Below are 21,798 nucleotides of genomic sequence, written 5' to 3'. Positions count from 1 at the left end.
CTTACTACTACCTCACTGACAGACAACTGTGTCTCATCATCCTCATCAGCAAAAAGCTCTTGAGACAGTTGCCGGAAGTCCGCTACCTCATCACCGGGACTCTGGCAACTTTCCAAATGTTGGGCATCGGTCACGACAAACTCCTCAGGTGAGAGAGGAACCATTTTTTTCCCACTCTGGGCAGGGATCCGAGAACAGTACCATGTAGTTTGCCTCCTCACAATCTGTCATTTTTCTGGAGTGATGAGGCTGGGAGGAAGGAGGAGCAGCCAGAGGATTCAGAGGTGCAGTGCCTAGGCCAGGAGTAATGGACTGCATAGAAGACTGGGGGTCGATTAACTGCTGGACGCGTTTTCTGCCATCCACGACAGGACCTGCTCGCACTGCTCTTCTTGTAATAAAGGTCTACCACACAGACTCGCAAATTGTGATATAAAGCTGGGGAGCATATGGACTTGGCGCTCTCCTAATCCCTCAGCAGCCAGCTGTGATGCACCCCGTGCAGGACCTCGGTCTGCGCCCAAACCCTCACTTGGACGCCCGCGGCCGCGTCCACATCCACGTGGTCGACATTTTCCCCTACTAGTCATCATGTCAGATTAAGGATAGAACAAGGCCAAAATAAATTACCCCACCGTATAGCGCTGAGAACTGTGCTAATTCACCGCACACAGAGATTAGTACATAGTGGAGGCTCTATGTGACCGGAAAAAATTTAACTGCTGTTTTGCGCTGATACCGAGGGGTCATTTACCGCTCACAGAGACTTGTATATAATAGAGAGGCTGTATGGAGTGGGATAAAACTAGAAAGCCAGTGGATAATGCTGGTAACTGCCGCTACCTCAAACCCCCCAAGGTAAAGGTATTGTGCGATGCTCTGCACAGGGGCAGAAAGCTATACAGCCAGTGGACAGTGCTAATAACTGTGGCAACTCCATCGCACCTAAGGAAAGGGTATTGTGAGACGCTCTGCACAGGGCAGAAAACTATACAGCCAGTGCATAGTGTGATAACTGCGGCTACTTCACCCAACACAGAGAATGGTATCTGTGAAATCCTGTTCTGCATTGGATCAGGAAATATTTGCGTACTATTTAGCGATGAGAGTGAGCCCCCTGCCTAAGGCCCTGCACACATAGAATGGTATAGCTGCAATGATCTGCAGTGGGCCAGGAAATATTTGTGCACTATTTAGCGATGAGAGTGAGCGCTCTGCCTAAGGCACTGCACATATAGAACGGTATAGCTGCAATGATCTGCAGTGTCCCAAGAAATATTAGAGTACTGTTTAGCAATGCGAATGAGGCCTCTGCCTAAGGCACTGCACACATAGAACGGTATAGCTGCAATGATCTGCAGTGGCCCAGGAAAAATTTGCGTACTATTTAGCGATGAGAGTGAGCCCTCTGCTTAAGGCACTGCACATATAGAGCAGTATAGTTGCAATGATCTGCAGTGGGCCAGGAAATATTAGAGTACTGTTTAGCAATGAGAGTGAGCCCTCTGCCTAAGGCACTGCACATATAGAACGGTATAGCTGCAATGATCTGCAGTGTCCCAGAAAATATTTGCGTACTATTTAGCGATGAGAGTGAGGCCTCTGTCTAAGGCACAGCACATATAGAACGGTATAGCTGCAATGCTGTTCTACAGTGGGTCAGGAAATATTAGAGTACTATTTAGCAATGAGAGTGAGGCCTCTGCCTAAGGCGCTGCACATATAGAACAGTATAGCTGCCATGATCTACAGTGTCCCGGGAAATATTAGAGTACTGTTTAGCTATGAGAGTGAGGCCTCTGCCTAAGGCACTGCACACATAGAACAGTATAGCTGCAATGATCTGCAGTGGCCCAGGAAATATCTGCATACTATTTAGCGATGAGAGTGAGCCCTCTGCCTAAGGCACTGCACACATAGAGCGGTATACCTGCAATGATCTGCAATGTCCCAGGAAATATTAGAGTACTGTTTAGCGATGAGAGTGAGCCCTCTGCCTAAGGCACTGCACACATAGAACAGTATAGCTGCAATGATCTGCAGTGGGCCAGGAAATATTTGTGTACTATTTAGCGATGAGAGTGAGCCCTCTGCCCAAGGCACTGCACACATAGGACAGTATAGCTGCAATGATCTGACGTGTCCCAGGAAATATTAGAGTACTGTTTAGCATTGAGTCCTCGGCCTAATGCACTGAACACACAGAACAGTATAGCTGTAATGGCCTGCACAGCCCCAGATGCTTAAAAAAAAAGGTGCACTACTGCTCCCAGCCAGCCACAACAGTAATGCACACTATGAAGAGTAGCCCTAAGAAGGACCGTTGGGGTTCTTGAAGACAGGATCCTACTCTAACAGTCTCCCTATATAAGCATCAGCATTTTCCCTAATCACTGCCAGCATGCATCTGAGGCGAGACGCGGGCGGACCCAGTTTAAGTACTCGGCGGTTACCTGATCCCGCCAGCCACTCACTGCAGAGGGCTGGCACATCACAGCAGGAAGTGGTAATGCCTTTCCGGCATGTTTATTGGCTAGAAAATGAAATGAAATTGACTTGAATACCGCGTGGTGTTTGTCTCGAGTAACGAGCATCTCGAGTACCCTAAAACTCGAACGAGTTTCAAGCTAGGACGAGTGTGCTCGCTCATCTCTACTAGTGACAGATCAACAATATTTAAATACCAGATAACCCTTTTCACTATGTGTTTTAGAATATAGTTACAATCAAAATTATTCAATCCTCATTGCAAATTAGGTTTATGTGAAGACTGAAGTTATCAAAAGTGGCATTTTATGTTGAATCTATAAAAGCTACTTGTTATATTAGTTCTGTGGAACAATTTAAATACTTTGTGTTTAATATTTTTTTTTTGCAAACAGCTGAAAGTTTGTAAATTTGATAAATAAACCTAATTTGCAATGTGGCTTGAATGATTTTGATTGAAACAATAGTTGTCTCTTCATATAGAACAGAAGGACCTTTTGTGTCTACTCAGGCATTCGAGCCTGAGTGTGATCTCGACCCCTGCTTCCCTGCAAGACACACATCTTAAAGGCGTTGTCTCGTGAAATCAAGTGGGGTTCAGCACTTCTGTATGGCCATATTAATGCACTTTGTAATATACATCGTGCATTAAATATGAGCCATACAGAAGTTATTCACTTACCTTCTCCGTTGCTAGCGTCCCCGTCGCCATGGATCAGTCTAATTCTGATGTCTTCTGGCGTTTTTAGACGCGCTTGCGCTGTGCGGTCTTCTGCCTGGTGAATGGGGCCGCTCGTGCCGGAGAGCTGGTCCCGCGTCGTCATCGTAGCTCCGCCCCGTCACGTGTGCCGATTCCAGCCAATCAGGAGGCTGGAATCAGCAATGACCGCACAGAGCCCACGGTGCACCATGGGAGAAGACCCGCGGTGCATCGTGGGTGAAGATCCCGGTGGCCATCTTGGAGAAGGAAGAAAGAAGTCGCCGCAGAGCAGGGATTCGGTCAAGTAATATATATATTTTTTTTTTTAACCCATCCCTTGGGTTTGTCTCGCACCGAACGGGGGGCCTATTGAAAAGAAAAAAAAAAAACGTTTCGGCGTGAGACAACCCCTTTAAGTTAAGAAATCAAATCATAGTAAATACATTTTAATATAATTGATATTGCTTATTGCAAACATAAAAAATAAAATATATTGAAACATACGAAAAGGAAAAATACAAATATATAGAGGGTCCCTGTTACTTTAAGAAATCATTCTTACCTTCATATCTGTTATCTTTACACAGGTGTCATGTTCATCTTCATCCCAACTGTTTGAACCGTCGTACCTGGCCCAGTTGGTCCATGATCTACGTTGTTCAGGACAGATGGAAAGGTCCATTGATCCCTCTACAGGCTTTCCATAAGTGTATCTGGGAAATGAATGTAAAGGATAAAACTGATGTTACTGTCTCACTCTGTTCCTGTTCTGTTCGAGGCAGTATGCTACACAATTGTATTGTAATACAATTTTGAAAAAGATGAAATCAGCAGACACTTTGTTGTAATTCTTGATAAAAAGAAGTTTTCTGATTTGTATAATTCCTTTGTACAATTGCAAGAAAAAGTAAGTGAACTCTTAGAAATTAACTAGATTTTTAAAAGGATTACTAAGAAAATGTGGCCTGATTACTGAAGACACAAGTGTATACAAACACAATTTAAACTACTAGCATACAAATGCTTATACCATTCCTACATTTTATTGAACGCAGTGCAGGTTGAGAAAAAGTAAGTAAATCTATATTAATAGGTTATTCCCATATCAGCAAGTTATTCCCTATCCATAGGATAGGGGATAACTTATTGATTGGTGGGAATCCGACTGCTAAGACTCACCCACTGATCTTGGGAATACTTGAATGATTTGTCCCAGAGCTACAACAATTGGCAAAAACATTTCAATTAAGGGGATGAAATGGGAGTTTCACAGATGCTTTGCTCATTATACAAAGATGCACAAAGCCTAGCTACTGACATATCTGTTAATTGCTGTTAGCCATACAAACAATTTTCAGAAGACCTTAGCAGTGTTAATCTGCTGCAAAATCCATGGTTTAGCCATGGATTTCTACTGGTATTTTTTTAGAGGTGGAATCAGTGCAGAAAAATCTGTGGCAGGTTCAACTGCCTACACTTTCCATAATCAATCAGACTTGTGTGACATGGAAGGGGTTTTCTGAAAATTTATATTGATGACCTATTGTTGGGAAAGACCATCAATATGGGATTAGTTCAGGACTAGAGATGAGTAACGAACCCCATTGAGGTCAATGGGCGACCCGAGCATTTTTGTATATCGCCGATGCTCGCTAAGGTTTCCATTTGTGAAAATCTGGGCAATTCAAGAAAGTGATAGGAACGACACAGCAACGGATAGGGCAGGCGAGGGGCTACATGTTGGGCTGCATCTCAAGTTCCCAGGTCCCACTATTAAGCCACAATAGCAGCAAGAGTGCCCCCCCCTCCCAACAATTTTTACTTCTGAAAAACCCTCATTAGCAATGCATACCTTAGCTAAGCACCACACTGCCTCCAACAAAGCACAATCACTGCCTGCATGACACTCCACTGCCACTTTTCCTGGGTTACATGCTGCCCAACCCCCCCACCCCCCGCACGACCTAGTGTTCACAGTGCACACCAAAGTGTCCCTGCGCAGCCTTCAGCTGCCGTCATGCCACACCACCCTCATGTCTATTTATAAGTGCGTCTGCCATGAGGAGGAACCGCAGGCACACACTGCAGAGGGTTGGCACGGCTAGGCAGCGACCCTCTTTAAAAGGGGCGGGGCGATAGCCCACAATGCTGTACAGAAGCAATTAGAAATATAATCCTGTGCCACCGCCATCAGGAGCTGCACACGTGGGCATAGCAATGGGGAACCTATGTGCCACACACTATTCATTCTGTCAAGGTGTCTGCATGCCCCAGTCAGACGGGGGTTTTTTATAAATAGTCACAGGCAGGTACAACTCCGCAATGGGAATTCCGTGTGCACCCACAGCATGGGTGGCTCCCTGGAACCCACCGGCTGTACATAAATGTATCCCATTGCAGTGCCCTGGACAGCAGAGCTAACGTCAGATTAAATGCAGGTGGGCTTCGGCCCACACTGCATGCCCCAGTCAGACTGGGGTTCTTTATAAGTAGACACAGGCAGGTACAACTCCCTATTGTGAAGTCCGTGTGGACCGACAGCATGGGTGGCTCCCTGGAACCCACCGGCGGTGCATAAATATATCCCATTGCAGTGCCCAGCACAGCTGAGGTAATGTCATGTTTAATGCAGGTGGGCTTCGGCCCACACTGCATGCCCCAGTCAGACTGGGGTTCTTTAGAAGTGGACACATGCAGTTACAACTCCGTGTGGACCGACAGCATGGGTGGGTCCCAGGAAGCCACCGGCGGTACATAAATATATCCCATTGCAGTGCCCTGAACAGCAAAGCTAACGTCAGGTTTAATGCAGGTGGGCTTCGGCCCACACTGCATGCCCCAGTCAGACTGGGGTTCTTTAGAAGTGGACACATGCAGTTACAACTCCGTGTGGACCGACAGCATGGGTGGCTCCCTGGAACCCACCGGCGGTACATAAATATATCCCATTGCAGTGCCCAGCACAGCTGAGGTAATGTGATGTTTAATGCAGGTGGGCTTCGGCTCACACTGCATGCCCCAGTCAGACTGGGGTTCTTTAGAAGTGGACACATGCAGTTACAACTCCGTGTGGACCGACAGCATGGGTGGGTCCCAGGAAGCCACCAGTGGTACATAAATATATTCCATTGCAGTGCCCTGGACAGCAAAGCTAACGTCAGGTTTAATGCAGGTGGGCTTGGGCCCACACTGCATGCCCCAGTCAGACTGGGGTTCTTTAGAAGTGGACACATGCAGTTACAACTCCGTGTGGACCGACAGCATGGGTGGCTCCCTGGAACCCACCGTCGATACATAAATATATCCCATTGCAGTGCACAAGCACAGCTGAGGTAATGTCAGGTGTAATGCAGGTGGGCTAAAAATTACTAGGATTACACTGTAGGCGAGGGCCCAAAAAAATTGGTGTACCAACAGTACTAATGTACCTCAGAAAAATTGCCCATGCCCAACCAAGAGGGCAGGTGAAACCCATTAATCGCTTTGGTTAATGTGGCTTAATTTGTAACTAGGCCTGTATGCAGCCCAGTTAAAGTAAAAATTGGTTCAGGTGCAAGTTTCAACGCTTTAATGAGAATTGAAACGTATAAACATTGTTTACAAAAGTAATATGACTGAGCCTTGTGGGCCTAAGAAAAATTGCCCGTTCGGTGTGATTACGTGAGGTTTCAGGAGGAGGAGCAGGAGGAGGAGGATGAATATAATACACAGATTGATGAAGCTAAAAGGTCCCCGTTTTTGATCGTGATAGAGAACGATGCTTCCATCCGCGGGTGCAGCCTACGTATTGTTTAGGTATCGCTGCTGTCCGCTGGTGGAGAAGAGAAGTCTGGGGAAATCCAGGCTTTGTTCATCTTTATGATTGTAAGCCTGTCGGCACTGTCGGTTGACAGGCGGGTACGCTTATCCGTGATGATTCCCCCAGCCGCACTAAACACCCTCTCTGACAAGACGCTAGCCGCAGGACAAGCAAGCACCTCCAGGGCATACAGCGTGAGTTCAGGCCACGTGTCCAGCTTCGACACCCAGTAGTTGTAGGGGGCAGAGGCGTCACGGAGGACGGTCGTGCGATCGGCTACGTACTCCCTCACCATCCTTTTACAGTGCTCCCGCCGACTCAGCCTTCACTGGGGAGCGGTGACACAGTCTTGCTGGGGAGCCAGAAAGCTGTCAAAGGCCTTAGAGAGTGTTCCCCTGCCTGTGCTGTACATGCTGCCTGATCTCCGCGCCTCCCCTGCTACCTGGCCCTCGGAACTGCGCCTTCTGCCACTAGCGCTGTCAGATGGGAATTTTACCATCAGCTTGTCCGCCAGGGTCCTGTGGTATAGCATCACTCTCGAACCCCTTTCCTCTTTGGGTATGAGAGTGAAAAGGTTCTCCTTATACCGTGGGTCGAGCAGTGTGTACACCCAGTAATCTGTAGTGGCCAGAATGCGTGTAACGCGAGAGTCACGAGAAAGGCATCCTAACATGAAGTCCGCCATGTGTGCCAGGGTACCTGTACGCAACACATGGCTGTCCTCACTAGGAAGATCACTTTCAGGATCCTCCTCCTCCTCATCCGGCCATACACGCTAAAATGATGACAGGCAAGCAGCATGGGTACCCTCAGCAGTGGGCCAAGCTGTCTCTTCCCCCTCTTCCTCATCCTCCTCATGCTCCTCCTCCTCCTCCTCAACGTGCTGAGATATAGACATGAGGGTGCTCTGACTATCCAGCGACATACTGTCTTCCCCCGCCTCCGTTTCCAAGCGCAAAGCGTCTGCCTTTATGCTTTGCAGGGAACTTCTCAAGAGGCATAGCAGAGGAATGGTGACGCTAATGATTGCAGCATCGCCGCTCACCATCTGGGTAGACTCCTCAAAGTTTCCAAGGACCTGGCAGATGTCTGCCAACCAGGCCCACTCTTCTGTAAAGAATTGAGGAGGCTGACTCCCACTACGCCGCCCATGTTGGAGTTGGTATTCCACTATAGCTCTACGCTGCTCATAGAGCCTGGCCAACATGTGAAGCGTAGAGTTCCACGGTGTGGGCACGTCGCACAGCAGTCGGTGCACTGGCAGATTAAACCGATGTTGCAGGGTGCGCAGGGTGGCAGCGTCCGTGTGGGACTTGCGGAAATGTGCGTTGAGCCGGCGCACCTTTCCGAGCAGGTCTGACAAGCATGGGTAGCTTTTCAGAAAGCGCTGAACCACCAAATTAAAGGCGTGGGCCAGGCATGGCACGTGCGTGAGGCTGCCGAGCCGCCACCAGGTTACGGCCATTGTCACACACGACCATGCCCGGTTGGAGGCTCAGCGGCGAAAGCCAGCGGTCGGTCTGCTCTGTCAGACCCTGCAGCAGTTCGTGGGCCGTGTGCCTCTTCTCTCCTAAGCTGAGTAGTTTCAGCACGGCCTGCTGACGCTTGCCCACCGCTGTGCTGCCACGCCGCATGACACCGACTACTGGCGACGTGCTGCTGCTGCTGACACATCTTGATTGCGAGACAGAGGTTGCGTAGGAGGAGGAGGATGGTGGTTTAGTGGAGGAAGCATACACCGCCGCAGATACCAGCACCGAGCTGGGGCCCGCAATTCTGGGGGTGGGTAGGACGTGAGGAGTCCCAGGCTCTGATTCGGTCCCAGACTCCACTAAATTCACCCAATGTGCCGTCAGGGAGATATAGAGGCCCTGCCCGCCTGTGCTTGTCCACGTGTCCATTGTTAAGTGGACCTTGCCAGTAACCGCGTTGGTGAGGGCGCGTACAATGTTGCGGGAGACGTGGTCGTGCAGGGCTGGGACGGCACATCGGGAAAAGTAGTGGCGACTGGGAACCGAGTAGCGCAGGCCGCTGCCGCCATCATGTTTTTGAAAGCCTTAGTTTCCACAAGCCTATACGGCAGCATCTCCAGACTGATGAATTTGGCTATGTGCACGTTTAACGCTTGAGCGTCCGGGTGCGTGGCGGCGTACTTGCGCTTGCGCTCAAACACTTGCGCTAGCGACGGCTGGACGGTGCGCTGAGAGACATTGGTGGATGGGGCCGAGGACAGCGGAGGTGAGGGTGTGGGTGCAGGCCAGGAGACGGTAGTGCCTGTGTCCTGAGATGGGGGTTGGATCTCAGTGGCAGGTTGGGGCACAGGGGGAGAGGCAGTGGTGCAAACCGGAGGCGGTGAACGGCCTTCGTCCCACCTTGTGGGGTGCTTGGCCATCATATGCCTGCGCATGCCGGTGGTGGTGGCTCCCCGGCTGATCTTGGCGCGACAAAGGTTGCACACCACTGTTCGTCGGTTGTCTGCACTCTCAGTGAAAAACTGCCAGACCTTTGAGCACCTCGGTCTCTGCAGGGTGGCATGGCGCGAGGGGGCGCTTTGGGAAACAGTTGGTGGATTATTCGGTCTGGCCCTGCCTCTACCCCTGGCCACCGCACTGCCTCTTCCAACCTGCCCTGCTGCTGCCCTTGCCTCCCCCTCTGAAGACCTGTACTCAGTAGGCCTAGCAAACCAGGTGGGGTCAGTCACCTCATCGTCCTGCTGCTCTTCCTCCGAATCCTCTGTTCGCTCCTCCCTCGGACTTACTGCAATTACTACTACCTGAGTGATAGACAACTGTGTCTTATCGTCGTCGTCCTCCTCACCCACTGAAAGCTCTTGAGACAGTTGCCGGAAGTCCCCAGCCTCATCCCCCGGACCCCGGGAACTTTCCAAAGGTTGGGCATCAGTCACGACAAACTCCTCCGGTGGGATAGGAACCATTGCTGCCCATTCTGCGCAGGGGCCTAAGAACAGTTCCTGGGAGTCTGCCTGCTCCTCAGAATGTGTCATTGTAATGGAGTGAGGAGGCTGGGAGGAAGGAGGAGCAGCAGCCAGAGGATTCAGAGTTGCAGCAGTGGACGGCGTAGAACTTTGGGTGGTCGATAGATTGCTGGATGCACTTTCTGCCATCCACGACAGGACCTGCTCACACTGCTCATTTTCTAATAAAGGTCTACCGTGTGGACCCATTCATTGTGAGATTAATCTGGGGACGCCAGAAACGTGCCTCTCTCCTAATCCCGCAGCAGTCGGCTGCGAAACACCTGGATCAGGAGCTCGGCCTGTGCCCACACCCTGACTTGGGCCTCCGCGTCCTCGCCCGCGTCTACGTCGTCTAGGCCTACCCCTACCCCTCAGCATGGTGTATTACGAGTAGAGCAGAAACAGAACGCTGTAATAAAATGTGCCGCTTATTGGCCTGTGGTTGGAGGCTGACTTCGCTTACGGAACGCACCGCAGAGCCAGGAAACACTTTTGCGCAAGCCTGCTGTAACACTTAGCTGCGTATTAATTAGGACTACTACCACCAGCAGACACGCAGTACACTGAAGACGGTCACAGGCAGCCCAAATATAGTTTTTTCCCAAATTTGTTTGAAAAAGCCCACTGCCTATATAGACAGTATATCTTTTTCACCTTTCGCATTGTCCCTGCCTCACCAGTACTGGCCCTTTACTATGTAAAATTACTGCAGACTGTTTCCCTCTGGACGGGATGACGGCAGTGATGTAACGGGCAAAACAGAGCCAGGAAACACTTTTGCTAGCGCCTGTAGTGAGACGTAGGTGCGTATGACTGAGCTATTGGAATTCACAGCGCAGAAGCAGTCAAGTGGCCAAACGCCACTAGTAGGCCTTAAGTATTTTGCTTCTATTTTTTGAAAGGCAGAGCTGAGACAGCAGACAGATACTGTAGGCAGCGTATATATGTATACTGTTTAAATGTGGACGGGATGACGGCAGTGATGTAACGGGCAACGCAGAGCCAGGAAACACTATTGCACACGCCTGTAGTGAGACGTAGGTGCGTATGACTGAGCTAGTAGAATTCACAGCGCAGAAGCAGTCAAGTGGCCAGACGCCACTAGTAGGCCTTAAGTATTTTGCTTCTATTTTTTGAAAGGCAGAGCTCAGACAGTAGACAGATACTGTAGGCAGCGTATATATGTATACTGTTTCAATGTGGACAGGATGACGGGGGTGATGTAACGGGCAACGCAGAGCCAGGAAACACTTTTGCGCAAGCCTGCTGTAACACTTAGCTGCGTATTAATTAGGACTACTACCCCCAGCAGACACGCAGTACACTGAAGACGATCACAGGCAGCCCAAATATAGTTTTTTTCCCAAATTTGTTTGAAAAAGCCCACTGCCTATATAGACAGTATATCTCTTTCACCTTTCACACTGTCCCTGCCTCACCAGTACTGGCCCTATACTATGTAAAATTACTGCAGACTGTTTCCCTCTGGACAGGATGACAGCGGTGATGTAACGGGCAACGCAGAGCCAGGAAACACTTTTGCGCAAGCCTGCTGTAACACTTAGCTGCGTATTAATTAGGACTACTACCACCAGCAGACACGCAGTACACTGAAGACGGTCACAGGCAGCGCAAATATAGTTTTTTTCCCAAATTTGTTTGAAAAAGCCCACTGCCTATATAGACAGTATATATCTTTCACCTTTCGCACTGTCCCTGCCTCACCACTACTGGCCCTATACTATGTAAAATTACTGCAGACTGTTTCCCTCTGGACGGGATGACGGCAGTGATGTAACGGGCAACGCAGAGCCAGGAAACACTTTTGCGCAAGCCTGCTGTAACACTTAGCTGCGTATTAATTAGGACTACTACCACCAGCAGACACGCAGTACACTGAAGACGGTCACAGGCAGCCCAAATATAGTTTTTTTCCCAAATTTGTTTGAAAAAGCCCACTGCCTATATAGACAGTATATCTCTTTCGCCTTTCGCACTGTCCCTGCCTCGCCAGTACTGGCCCTATACTATGTACAATGACTGCAGACTGAGGACGCAATGCTCTGCACGCCCGAAAAAAAAAAAAAAAGTGCAACACTGCTAAAAGCAGCCTCAACAGTACTGCACACGGTCAGATGTGGCCCTAAGAAGGACCGTTGGGGTTCTTCAAGCCTAATATAACACCTAAAACTCTCCCTATAGCAGCAGCAGCATCAGTAGCACTTTCCCTGATCTATGTCAGAATGCATCTGTGGGGAGCCGCGGGCGGGGCAGATTTAAATACTCGGGTGACACCTGATCTCCCCAGCCACTCACTGCAGGGGGGTGGTATAGGGCTGGAACGTCACAGGGGGAAGTTGTAATGCCTTCCCTGTCTTTCTATTGGCCAGAAAAGCGCGCTAATGTCTCAGAGATGAAAGTGAAAGTAACTCGAACATCGCGTGGTGCTCGCCTAGAGTAACGAGCATCTCGAACACGCTAATACTCGAACGAGTATCAAGCTCGGACGAGTACGTTCGCTCATCTCTATTCAGAACCACTGATTATTAGAACAAAGGTACAGCAGGACTTTCTGGAGCAGATCAGGCATTGCATTGCACAACCCAACAGTAATTAGCATACATGTGGAACTGTGTCTGGTACGGTAGCTAACCCCATTTAAAAAATCACTTCAGTGATTTTTTTTCTATTCATTATGTATGTAGTATACATAATACTCCAGGATATATAAGTCGGCTAGTATTACCCTGTTAAGTTAGTGCATTATTTTCTATCTGAAACTTGCTGAAGTCCTCTTCAGGTGGATCATGTGATGCAATTCTGACCACTTGAGACTTTCTTGGCATTATGTTCTCTCAAAAAGTCAGTTTTTCAGTCACTATAATTTCTGTGTGATGGACCCTACCATACAGGCGCTTTAGTGGGGGACAAATAAACTCCTATCACAGTTAGGCCTAATGTCCACAGGTGGATCCGATTATGTATGCTGGAGCCCGCAGCGTAATCTGACCCTGCCCGCGGCCGAGCACACTACGGTTACGTGTCTGGGTCTTCTGCATGCTATCTGGGTCTTCTATTTCCGAGTCTGCGGATGCGTACATAAGCACCGGCAACACGCCTGCGCACATGCGCAGTACAGATCATCCTGCATTGTCGCTAATCATGATTACTGAAGGTCTGCAGATCGGATAGCTTCCATTGACTTCAATGGAAGACATCTGTGGGAAATTCGCGCTGGAAAAGACCATGCTGCAATTTTCCCACTGCAAGTTATTTCCACTTATTGACAGGGAAAAGCGATTTTTTCATAGCATGTTTATGTGCAGCATTTGCTGCAGAATCCGGAGGCGGACGCCTGCTCTGGTTTCTGTAATGCAAATATGCCCATGTGCATTTGACCTAAAATAAACAAAACACTGTTTACTTTCAGAGAAAACCTGAAATAACCCAATGGCCGCCTGCAGACGGGCGGAAATCCTGCGGCGGGATTTCCCGCGGGATTTCCGCCACTCAAAGTCTGCATAGGAGTGCATTACAATACGCACTCCTATGCAGACGGACGCGGTTTGGCCGTGCGAAATCTCGCGTGGCAAACAAACCGCGGCATGTCCTATTTTTGTGCGAGGCTCGCAGAGCCTCACACAGAAACGTCACTCACCCGGCCGCCGGCTGCTCGGCAGCCAGCACAAGAAAGAGTCGGGGCCGCTGGGCGCGGGTGAGTACGTGCTCGTTCCTGCAGGCGCTCGGGTCGGGTCCCGCGGCGAGAATTCTCGCCGCCGGATCCGACCCGCTCGTCTGCAGGCGGCCAATATGTTTTAAAACAAGTTGTGTTGTAAATATGTTGTAAAAAGCTTGTGTTTTTGCTAACAAGTCAAAAACCTGAGAAAAAACACAGGTGCCATCAAAAGAATTGCATGCAGTTTTTCTGGCAGTTCTTTTAACAAAAAAAAAGCCAAAAGACAGTACATCCGAAGGAAGCCTAAGGAACCGTTCACATGAGTGGAATTTTCTGCATTCAGCACCGCAAGTTGGGATAAATTACGCACCAAAATCCGCATGGATCGGTGTGGATTTTGCTGTGGAATGAATATAGCTTACATCAGCCAGCAATATCACATCACATCTGCAGTTAGCCCTGTGGATTTTGGTGCAGAATTTTGCAGCTACAAATTGTGCTGCATCCGAGCGGCATTATTCACCCCATGTGAAAGGTCCCTCACACTACTTTTATTCTTACCTGCCACAAGCCTCCAGGTGAAATGACTTGTCTATCAGGGCAATGCTGGATGGTGCGATGATATTTACCTCAAATCTCTTTAGTACTGAAAGGAATAGAAATGATGAAATTTACCAAATCAGAATTTCTCCTTCCGGCATCTTGATGAAAAATATGACACTTTTACATTGTGCCATTGAGCAGGATGGTCCAACATCATTTTGTCAATTTTAGTTGAATGGCTCAGTCAACCAGGTTTAGGATGGGTGCAACTGAGGCTGGGTTATAGAGGGTCCACTACAACCTTAGGGATCTAGAGAGCCTCTACCACCCTTACTCCCTTATTGTCATTCTGTGAATGTATTATGGCTCCTTACAACCTCTGAGTTGAACAGAGTTCAGAGTTATAATAGGCATCCATAGACTGTACATCTGAATTTCACCAATTTCGTTTGATGTTTTTTCTGTTGGATTCTGTTTGATTACGAACATTAATTGCGACATGTTCAACTGGGTGCCATATTGGTGAAATATTTTCCGATAGAAGCATTGCATTTAGGCAATATTACACTCTTGTATGAAGCTCCATATGGCAGCATATAGAGGGCCTACAGCTGTAAAGTACAGACCTACAGAAATTAAGTGTGCCATTAAGTTTGCTACACTTTTCACAGCTGAAAGCATAATTTCTAATCCACAGATGTAGTGGCCCAGAAGGGTCTTACAAAAGGGCTATCACTAATTTTATCTAGGTTTGCAATTCACTCAGGGCATGAAAGTGTTAATTCTTGGGTAATCTACCCTGCAACAGAGCTAAATTTAATCTGTCGACAGTCTGAGCCCTAATTGGCCAGTCTGTCTGAAGAGTTTAACAATATGATTGGCTATCTGACAGTGGGGTGACAGTTGAGAGGCAGGCAGTGATTGGTTAGTGCATTGCTAAGTAAAGCCCACATGGGATGATAGGAGAGGAAGTGACAGTTGAGAGAGGGCAGTCAAGTTTTAGTCAGCTAGTTGGAGAAGATAGTCAGAAAATCAATAGTGAGTGGAAAGCAGTGAGTTGGTGTGATACAACGCTGAAGTGAGGAGCTGGCAGAGAGCTGTGGCAGACTGAGAAGACAACATGAGACAGATCGCGGAGCGGGTGAGACCTGTGGAGAGGGAAGGACCAAAGCATGTCTTCAAGCACTAGTCCCTGACTGTGATTCTGTATATGTAAGGTAAAGTGTAAAGGTGCCGGGAGATGGACCAGAAGTGACAGAGGCCTAGTGAAGTGCTCCTGAGTGACGGAGACAGCCCAGAAGTGACAGAGGCCGAGTGAAGTGCTCCTGAGTGACGGAGACAGCCCAGAAGTGACAGAGGCCGAGTGAAGTGCTCCTGAGTGATGGAGACAGCCCAGAAGTGACAGAGGCCTAGTGAAGTGCTCCTGAGTGATGGAGACAGCCCAGAAGTGACAGAGGCCTAGTGAAATGCTCCTGAGTGATGGAGACAGCCCAGAAGTGACAGAGGCCTAGTGAAATGCTCCTGAGTGATGGAGACTAATATGGATAACAGAAAGGCCATGTTGTATGTTAACAATAGTCAGAAGGTTATGGTGTATAAATGGTGATATTGCTGCCTTATCTCCCCCAAATATCCTCGGCCATCTTACATGCAAAATTATTTGATTTGTCAATCTAATGTCTGTGGAGAATTGTTGCCTAGTTTTCCCCTATACTGAGACAAATGCTGTTGCAATAGCTCTGATGAAATTACAGTAAAAAATATTTATTTTAATATTCTCATAACTACTGGCCTCCGTGTATTACTGACTCTTCTCTCCTACATATTTTGCTATACAGAGCACTGGCGTCACGACATATCACATTATCCACAACACCATAAAACTTGTTGAGCTCCGCTGCAGACATTACTATCTGAAGAGCTGTGGTGATAGTCGCTGTGACACCATTTTATTTTATATACCACGCTTACCATCGCACATGCTGCAGGGGCCTGAGCCCAACACATATTATACATAAACTTTATTTAAAATACACTTATTGACAAAAAAAATAATGTACCCAGATAGAAATGTTGGATTGCTCTATTTCTCAGACAGATATGTAAGGGATTATAGTTGTGGTCTGATTAAACATGGGGTCTTGCTACCAGCTGCTGCAAAAGTGGCTCCCTCTTTGCCCTATAAAAAGGCTCTCAGAGGCTACGTTTGTGTAGTTTACGTCTTGTTGAGAGATCGTTGACTGCTAGACATGTATCTAGGATGCACTCAAACACATTTTGCCCAGTTGACAGACTTCGAGAGGGGGAGCATCATTGGAAAAAAAGTTGTTTCAACGAATTCCCCACCATCTAGGTTGTTCTGACCAAGCTGTTAGAAGGTGTTGGGAGCAGTGGTTATGTGAGGGCAGAAAACAGGTTTAAGATGGCCCAGACAGACCACCAGTAGAGAGATTTGATTTGTCCACCAACAAATATGACAGATCTAATAGTTTTGCTGTCCACCATCCAGACTCACTTGGCACCTTCATTACAGAACCTTGTCTGTACCCGGACCATTTCCAAGCGCATAGCAGAAGGAAATTTGGTGACACGTTGCCCATTACGCTTCCTGCCATTAATATCCTAATATCCTAACACCATTGCCTTTGTTCTCAGTGGTGTCATCAACGAGAAATCTGGACTGCTGCAGTTATACCGAATCGTCTTTAGTGACCAATCCAGGTTCAGTATGGGAGCCGATGACCGTTGTGTTTGAGTATGGAAGCCTTGTGGTGAGCCTTGTTGTAATCAGTTACATATACCATTATTAGTAGAGATGAGTGAACGTACTCGTCCGAGCTTGATGCTCGGGCGAATATTAGGGTGTTCGGGATGCTCGTTACTCTTAACGAGTACCACGCGATGTTCGGGTTACTTTCAGTTTCCTCTCTGAGACGTTAGCGCGCTTTTCTGGCCAATTGAAAGACAGGGAAGGCATTACAACTTCCCCCTGTGACGTTCAAGCCCTATACCACCCCCCTGCAGTGAGTGGCTGGGGAGATTAGATGTCACCCGAGTATAAAAGTCGGCCCCTCCCGCGGCTCGCCTCAGATGCCTTGTGACTGAGTTAGCTGAGGGAAAGTGCTGCTGCTGGTGCTGCTGTAGGGAGAGTGTTAGGAGTGAGTGTAGGCTTCAAGAACCCCAACGGTCCTTCTCAGGGCCACATCTATCCGTGTGCAGTACTGTGGAGGGTGCTGTTAGCAGTGTTGCACAATTTTTTTTCTTTCAAAATCGGCTGTCTGCAGAGCATTGCGCCCTGCAGTAATAGTCCAGGGACAGAAGTGGTGGTTAGGCAGGGAGAGTGTTAGGAGTGAGTGTAGGCTTCAAGAACCCCAACGGTCCTTCTTAGGGCCACATTTAACCGTGTGCAGTACTGTGCAGGCTGCTGTTAGCAGTGTTGCATTATTTTTTTTTCAAAATCGGCTGTGCAGAGCATTGCGCCCTGCAGTAATACTACAGGGACAGAATTGTGTAGGCAGGGCCAGAAGACATATATTATTGATTGAATATACGCAGTGGGCCTTTTCTTTAAAAAAAAAAGGGAAAAATTCTATGTGCCCTGCCTCTGTCAGTCCTCAGCGTTCTGTGTACGTGTGTGGGGGGTGGAGATAGTAAAAAATTCATACGCAGCCAGCTACGTTTAACAGCAGGCTTGCGCCAATTTATTTCCTGCCTTCCTGGGAAAAATCACCGCTCTGCTGCACTTCATATAACTGCATTTCTGTGGAACAGATTTCTTATCTGATTGAATATAGTCAGTGGGCCTTTTCTTTAAAAAAAAAAGGGAAAAATTCTATGTGCCCTGCCTCTGTCAGTCCTCAGCGTTCTGGGTACGTGTGTGGTGGGTGCAGAACGTTAACAAAAAACATACGCAGCCAGCTACGTTTAACAGCAGGCTTGCGCCAATTTCTTTCCTGCCTGGGAAAAATCACCGCTCTGCTGTAGTTAATAACTCTGCAACCCTGCAGTTCTGTGACACATTTGCAGGGCCAGAAGACATATATTATTGATTGAATATACGCAGTGGGCCTTTTCTTTACCAAAAAAAAAGGGAAACATTCTATTTGGCCTGCCTCTGACAGTCCTCAGCGTTCTGGGTACGTGTGTGGTGGGTGCAGAACGTTAACAAAAAACATACGCAGCCAGCTACGTTTAACAGCAGGCTTGCGCCAATTTCTTTCCTGCCTGGGAAATCAAATCACTGGTAATACACCATGCTGAGGGGTAGGGGTAGGCCTATAGGATGTGGACGCGGGCAAGGACGCGGAGGCCCAAGTCAGGGTGTGGGCACAGGCCGAGCCAGTGCGGTGGCCAGGGGTAGAGGCAGGGCCAGACCGAATAATCCACCAACTGTTTCCCAAAGCGCCCCCTCGCGCCATGCCACCCTGCAGAGGTCAAGGTGCTCTACGGTGTGGCAGTTTTTCACAGAGACGCCTGACGACCAACGAACAGTGGTGTGCAACCTTTGTCGCGCCAAGATCAGCTGGGGAGGCACCACCAACAGCATGCGCAGGCATATGATGGCCAAGCACCCCACAAGGTGGGACGAAGGCCGTTCACCGCCTCCGGTTTGCACCACTGCCTCTCCCCCTGTGCCCCAACCTGCCACTGAGATCCAACCCCCCTCTGAGGACACAGGCACTACTGTCTCCTGGCCTGCACCCACACCCTCACCTCCGCTGTCCTCGGCCCCATCCAGCAATGTCTCTCAGCGTAGCGTCCAGACATCGCTAGCGTCACAGTTTGAGCGCAAGCGCAAGTACGACGCCACGCACGCTCAAGTGTTAAACGTGCACATTGCAAAATTGATCAGCCTAGAGATGCTGCCGTATAGGCTTGTGGAAACGGAGGCTTTCAAAAGCATGATGGCGGCGGCGGCCCCGCGCTACTCGGTTCCCAGTCGCCACTACTTTTCCCGATGTGCCGTCCCAGGCCTGCACGACCACGTCTCCCGCAACATTGTACGCGCCCTCACCAACGCGGTTACTGGCAAGGTCCACCTAACAACAGACACGTGGACAAGCACAGGCGGGCAGGGCCACTATATCTCCCTGACGGCACATTGGGTGAACAGAGTCAGAGCCTGGAACCGCTCACATCCTACCCACCCCCCGAATTGCGTGCCCCAGCTCGGTGGTGGTATCTGCGGGGGTGTATGCTTCCTCCACTAAACCACCCTCCTCCTCCTACGCAACCTCTGTCTCGCAATCAAGATGTGTCAGCAGCAGCACGTCGCCAGCAGTCGGTGTCACGCGGTGTGGCAGCACAGCGGTGGGCAAGCGTCAGCAGGCCGTGCTGAAACTACTCAGCTTAGGAGAGAAGAGGCACACGGCCCACGAATTGCTGCAGGGTCTGACAGAGCAGACCGACCGCTGGCTTGTGCAGCTGAGCCTCCAACCGGGCATGGTCATGTGTGACAACGGCCGTAAGCTGGTGGCGGCTCTGCAGCTCGGCAGCCTCACGCACGTGCCATGCCTGGCCCATGTCTTTAATTTGGTGGTTCAGCGCTTTCTGAAAAGCTACCCCCACTTGTCATACCCTCTCGGAAAGGTGCGCCAGCTCTGCGCACATTTCCGCAAATCACACACGCACGCTGCCACCCTGCGGACCCTGCAACATTGGTTTAATCTGCCAGTGCACCGACTGCTGTGCGACGTGCCCACACAGTGGAACTCTACGCTCCACATGTTGGCCAGACTCTATGAGCAGCGTAGAGCTATAGTGGAATACCAACTCCAACTTGCGCGGCACAGTGGGAGTCAGCCTCCTCAATTATTTACAGAAGAGTGGGCCTGGTTGGCAGCCATCTGCCAGGTCCTTGGAAAGTTTGAGAAGTCTACCCAGATGGTGAGCGGCGATACTGCAATCATTAGCGTCACCATTCCTCTGCTATGCATCTTGAGAAGTTCCCTGCAAAGCATAAAGGCAGACGCTTTGCGCTCGGAAACAGAGCCAGGGGAAGACAGTATGTCGCTGGATAGTCAGGGCACCCTCCTGTCTATATCTCAGCGCGTTCAGGAGCAGGAGGAGCATGAGGAGGATGAGGAGGAGGGGGAAGAGACAGCTTGGCCCACTGCTGACGGTATCCATGCTGCTTGCCTGTCATCCTTTCAGCGTGTATGGCCTGAGGAGGAGGAGGAGGAGGAGGATCCTGAAAGTGATCTTCCTAGTGAAGACAGCCATGTGTTGCGTACAGGTACCCTGGCACACATGGCTGACTTCATGTTAGGATGCCTTTCTCGTGACCCTCGCATTACACGCATTCTGGCCACTACGGATTACTGGGTGTACACACTGCTCGATCCAAGGTATAAGGAGAGCCTTTGCACTCTCATTCCCGAAGAGGAAAGGGGTTCGAGAATGATGCTATACCACAGGGCGCTGGTGGACAAACTGATGGTAAACTTCCCATCCGACAGCGCTAGTGGCAGAAGGCGCAGTTCCGAGGGCCAGGTAGCAGGGGAGGCGCAGAGATCAGGCAGCATGTACAGCGCAGGCAGGGGAACATTCTCCAAGGCCTTTGCCAGCTTTATGGCTCCCCATCAAGACTGTGTCACCGGTCCCCAGTCAAGGCTGAGTTGGCGGGAGCACTGTAAAAGGATGGTGAGGGAGTACGTAGCCGATTGCAGCACCGTCCACGGTGACGCCTCTGCCCCCTACAACTACTGGGTGTCGAAGCTGGACACGTGGCCTGAACTCACGCTGTATGCCCTGGAGGTGCTTGCTTGTCCTGCGGCTAGCGTCTTGTCAGAGAGTGTGTTTAGTGTGGCTGGGGAATCATCACGGATAAGCGTACCCACCTGTCAACCGACAGTGCCGACAGGCTTACACTCATCAAGATGAACAAAGCCTGGATTTCCCCAGACTTCTCTTCTCCACCAGCGGACAGCAGCGATACCTAAGCAATACGTAGGCTGCACCCGCGGATGGAAGCATTGTTCTCTCTCACCATCCAAAACGGGGACATTTCTGCTTCATCAATCTGTGTATAATATTCCTCCTCCTCCTCCTGCTCCTCCTCCTGAAACCTCACGTAATCACGCCGAACGGGCAATTTTTCTTAGGGCCACAAGGCTCAGTCATATAATTTTTCTAAACAATTTTTATACGTTTCAATGCTATTAAAAGCGTTGAAACTTTAACTTGAACCAATTTTTCGTTCAACTGGGCTGCCTCCAGGCCTAGTTACCACTTAAGCCACATTAACCAAAGCGATTAATGGGTTTCACCTGCCCTCTTGGTTGGCCATGGCCAATTTTTTGGATGTACATTAGTACTGTTGATACAGCAATTTTTGTGGGCCCTCGCCTACAGTGTAATCAAATGAATTTTTAGCCCACCTGCATTACAGCTGACGTTACATCCGCTGTGTTGGGCAATGCAATGGGATATTTTTATGTACCGCCGGTGGCTTCCTGGCACCGACCCATGCTGTGGATCCACAGAGAATTATAAATGCATCTGAAACCACATCTAAAGAACCCCAGTCAGACTGGGGCATGCAGTGTGGGCCGAAGCCCACCTGCATTAAGCCCAACATTTCTACCTCAGCTGTGTTGGGCAATGCAATGGGATAT

General features: G+C 49.3%; 2 protein-coding genes across 2 annotated transcripts in view; both read right to left on the bottom strand.

The window, feature by feature from the left end:
- The window catches only part of LOC136626156 (alpha-2-macroglobulin-like), a 459,985-nt gene that overhangs the window by 193,090 nt on the left and 245,097 nt on the right, over positions 1 to 21,798 (bottom strand). The window lies entirely within an intron of this gene.
- Positions 1 to 21,798, bottom strand: part of LOC136624976 (alpha-2-macroglobulin-like) — a 250,447-nt gene that overhangs the window by 192,684 nt on the left and 35,965 nt on the right. Inside the window, exons 7-8 of the mRNA XM_066598904.1 lie at positions 14,201 to 14,285; positions 3,750 to 3,900 (exon numbers count right to left, since the gene is read on the bottom strand). Coding sequence (XP_066455001.1) covers positions 3,750 to 3,900; positions 14,201 to 14,285 — 236 coding nt within the window. The remainder of the gene's footprint in view (positions 1 to 3,749; positions 3,901 to 14,200; positions 14,286 to 21,798) is intronic.

This window comes from Eleutherodactylus coqui, chromosome 4 (assembly GCF_035609145.1).
Source record: "Eleutherodactylus coqui strain aEleCoq1 chromosome 4, aEleCoq1.hap1, whole genome shotgun sequence".
Lineage (NCBI taxonomy): Eukaryota > Metazoa > Chordata > Amphibia > Anura > Eleutherodactylidae > Eleutherodactylus > Eleutherodactylus coqui.
The sequence above is the reverse complement of the archived record's forward strand: the minus strand, read 5'-3'. Positions and strand labels throughout refer to the sequence as shown.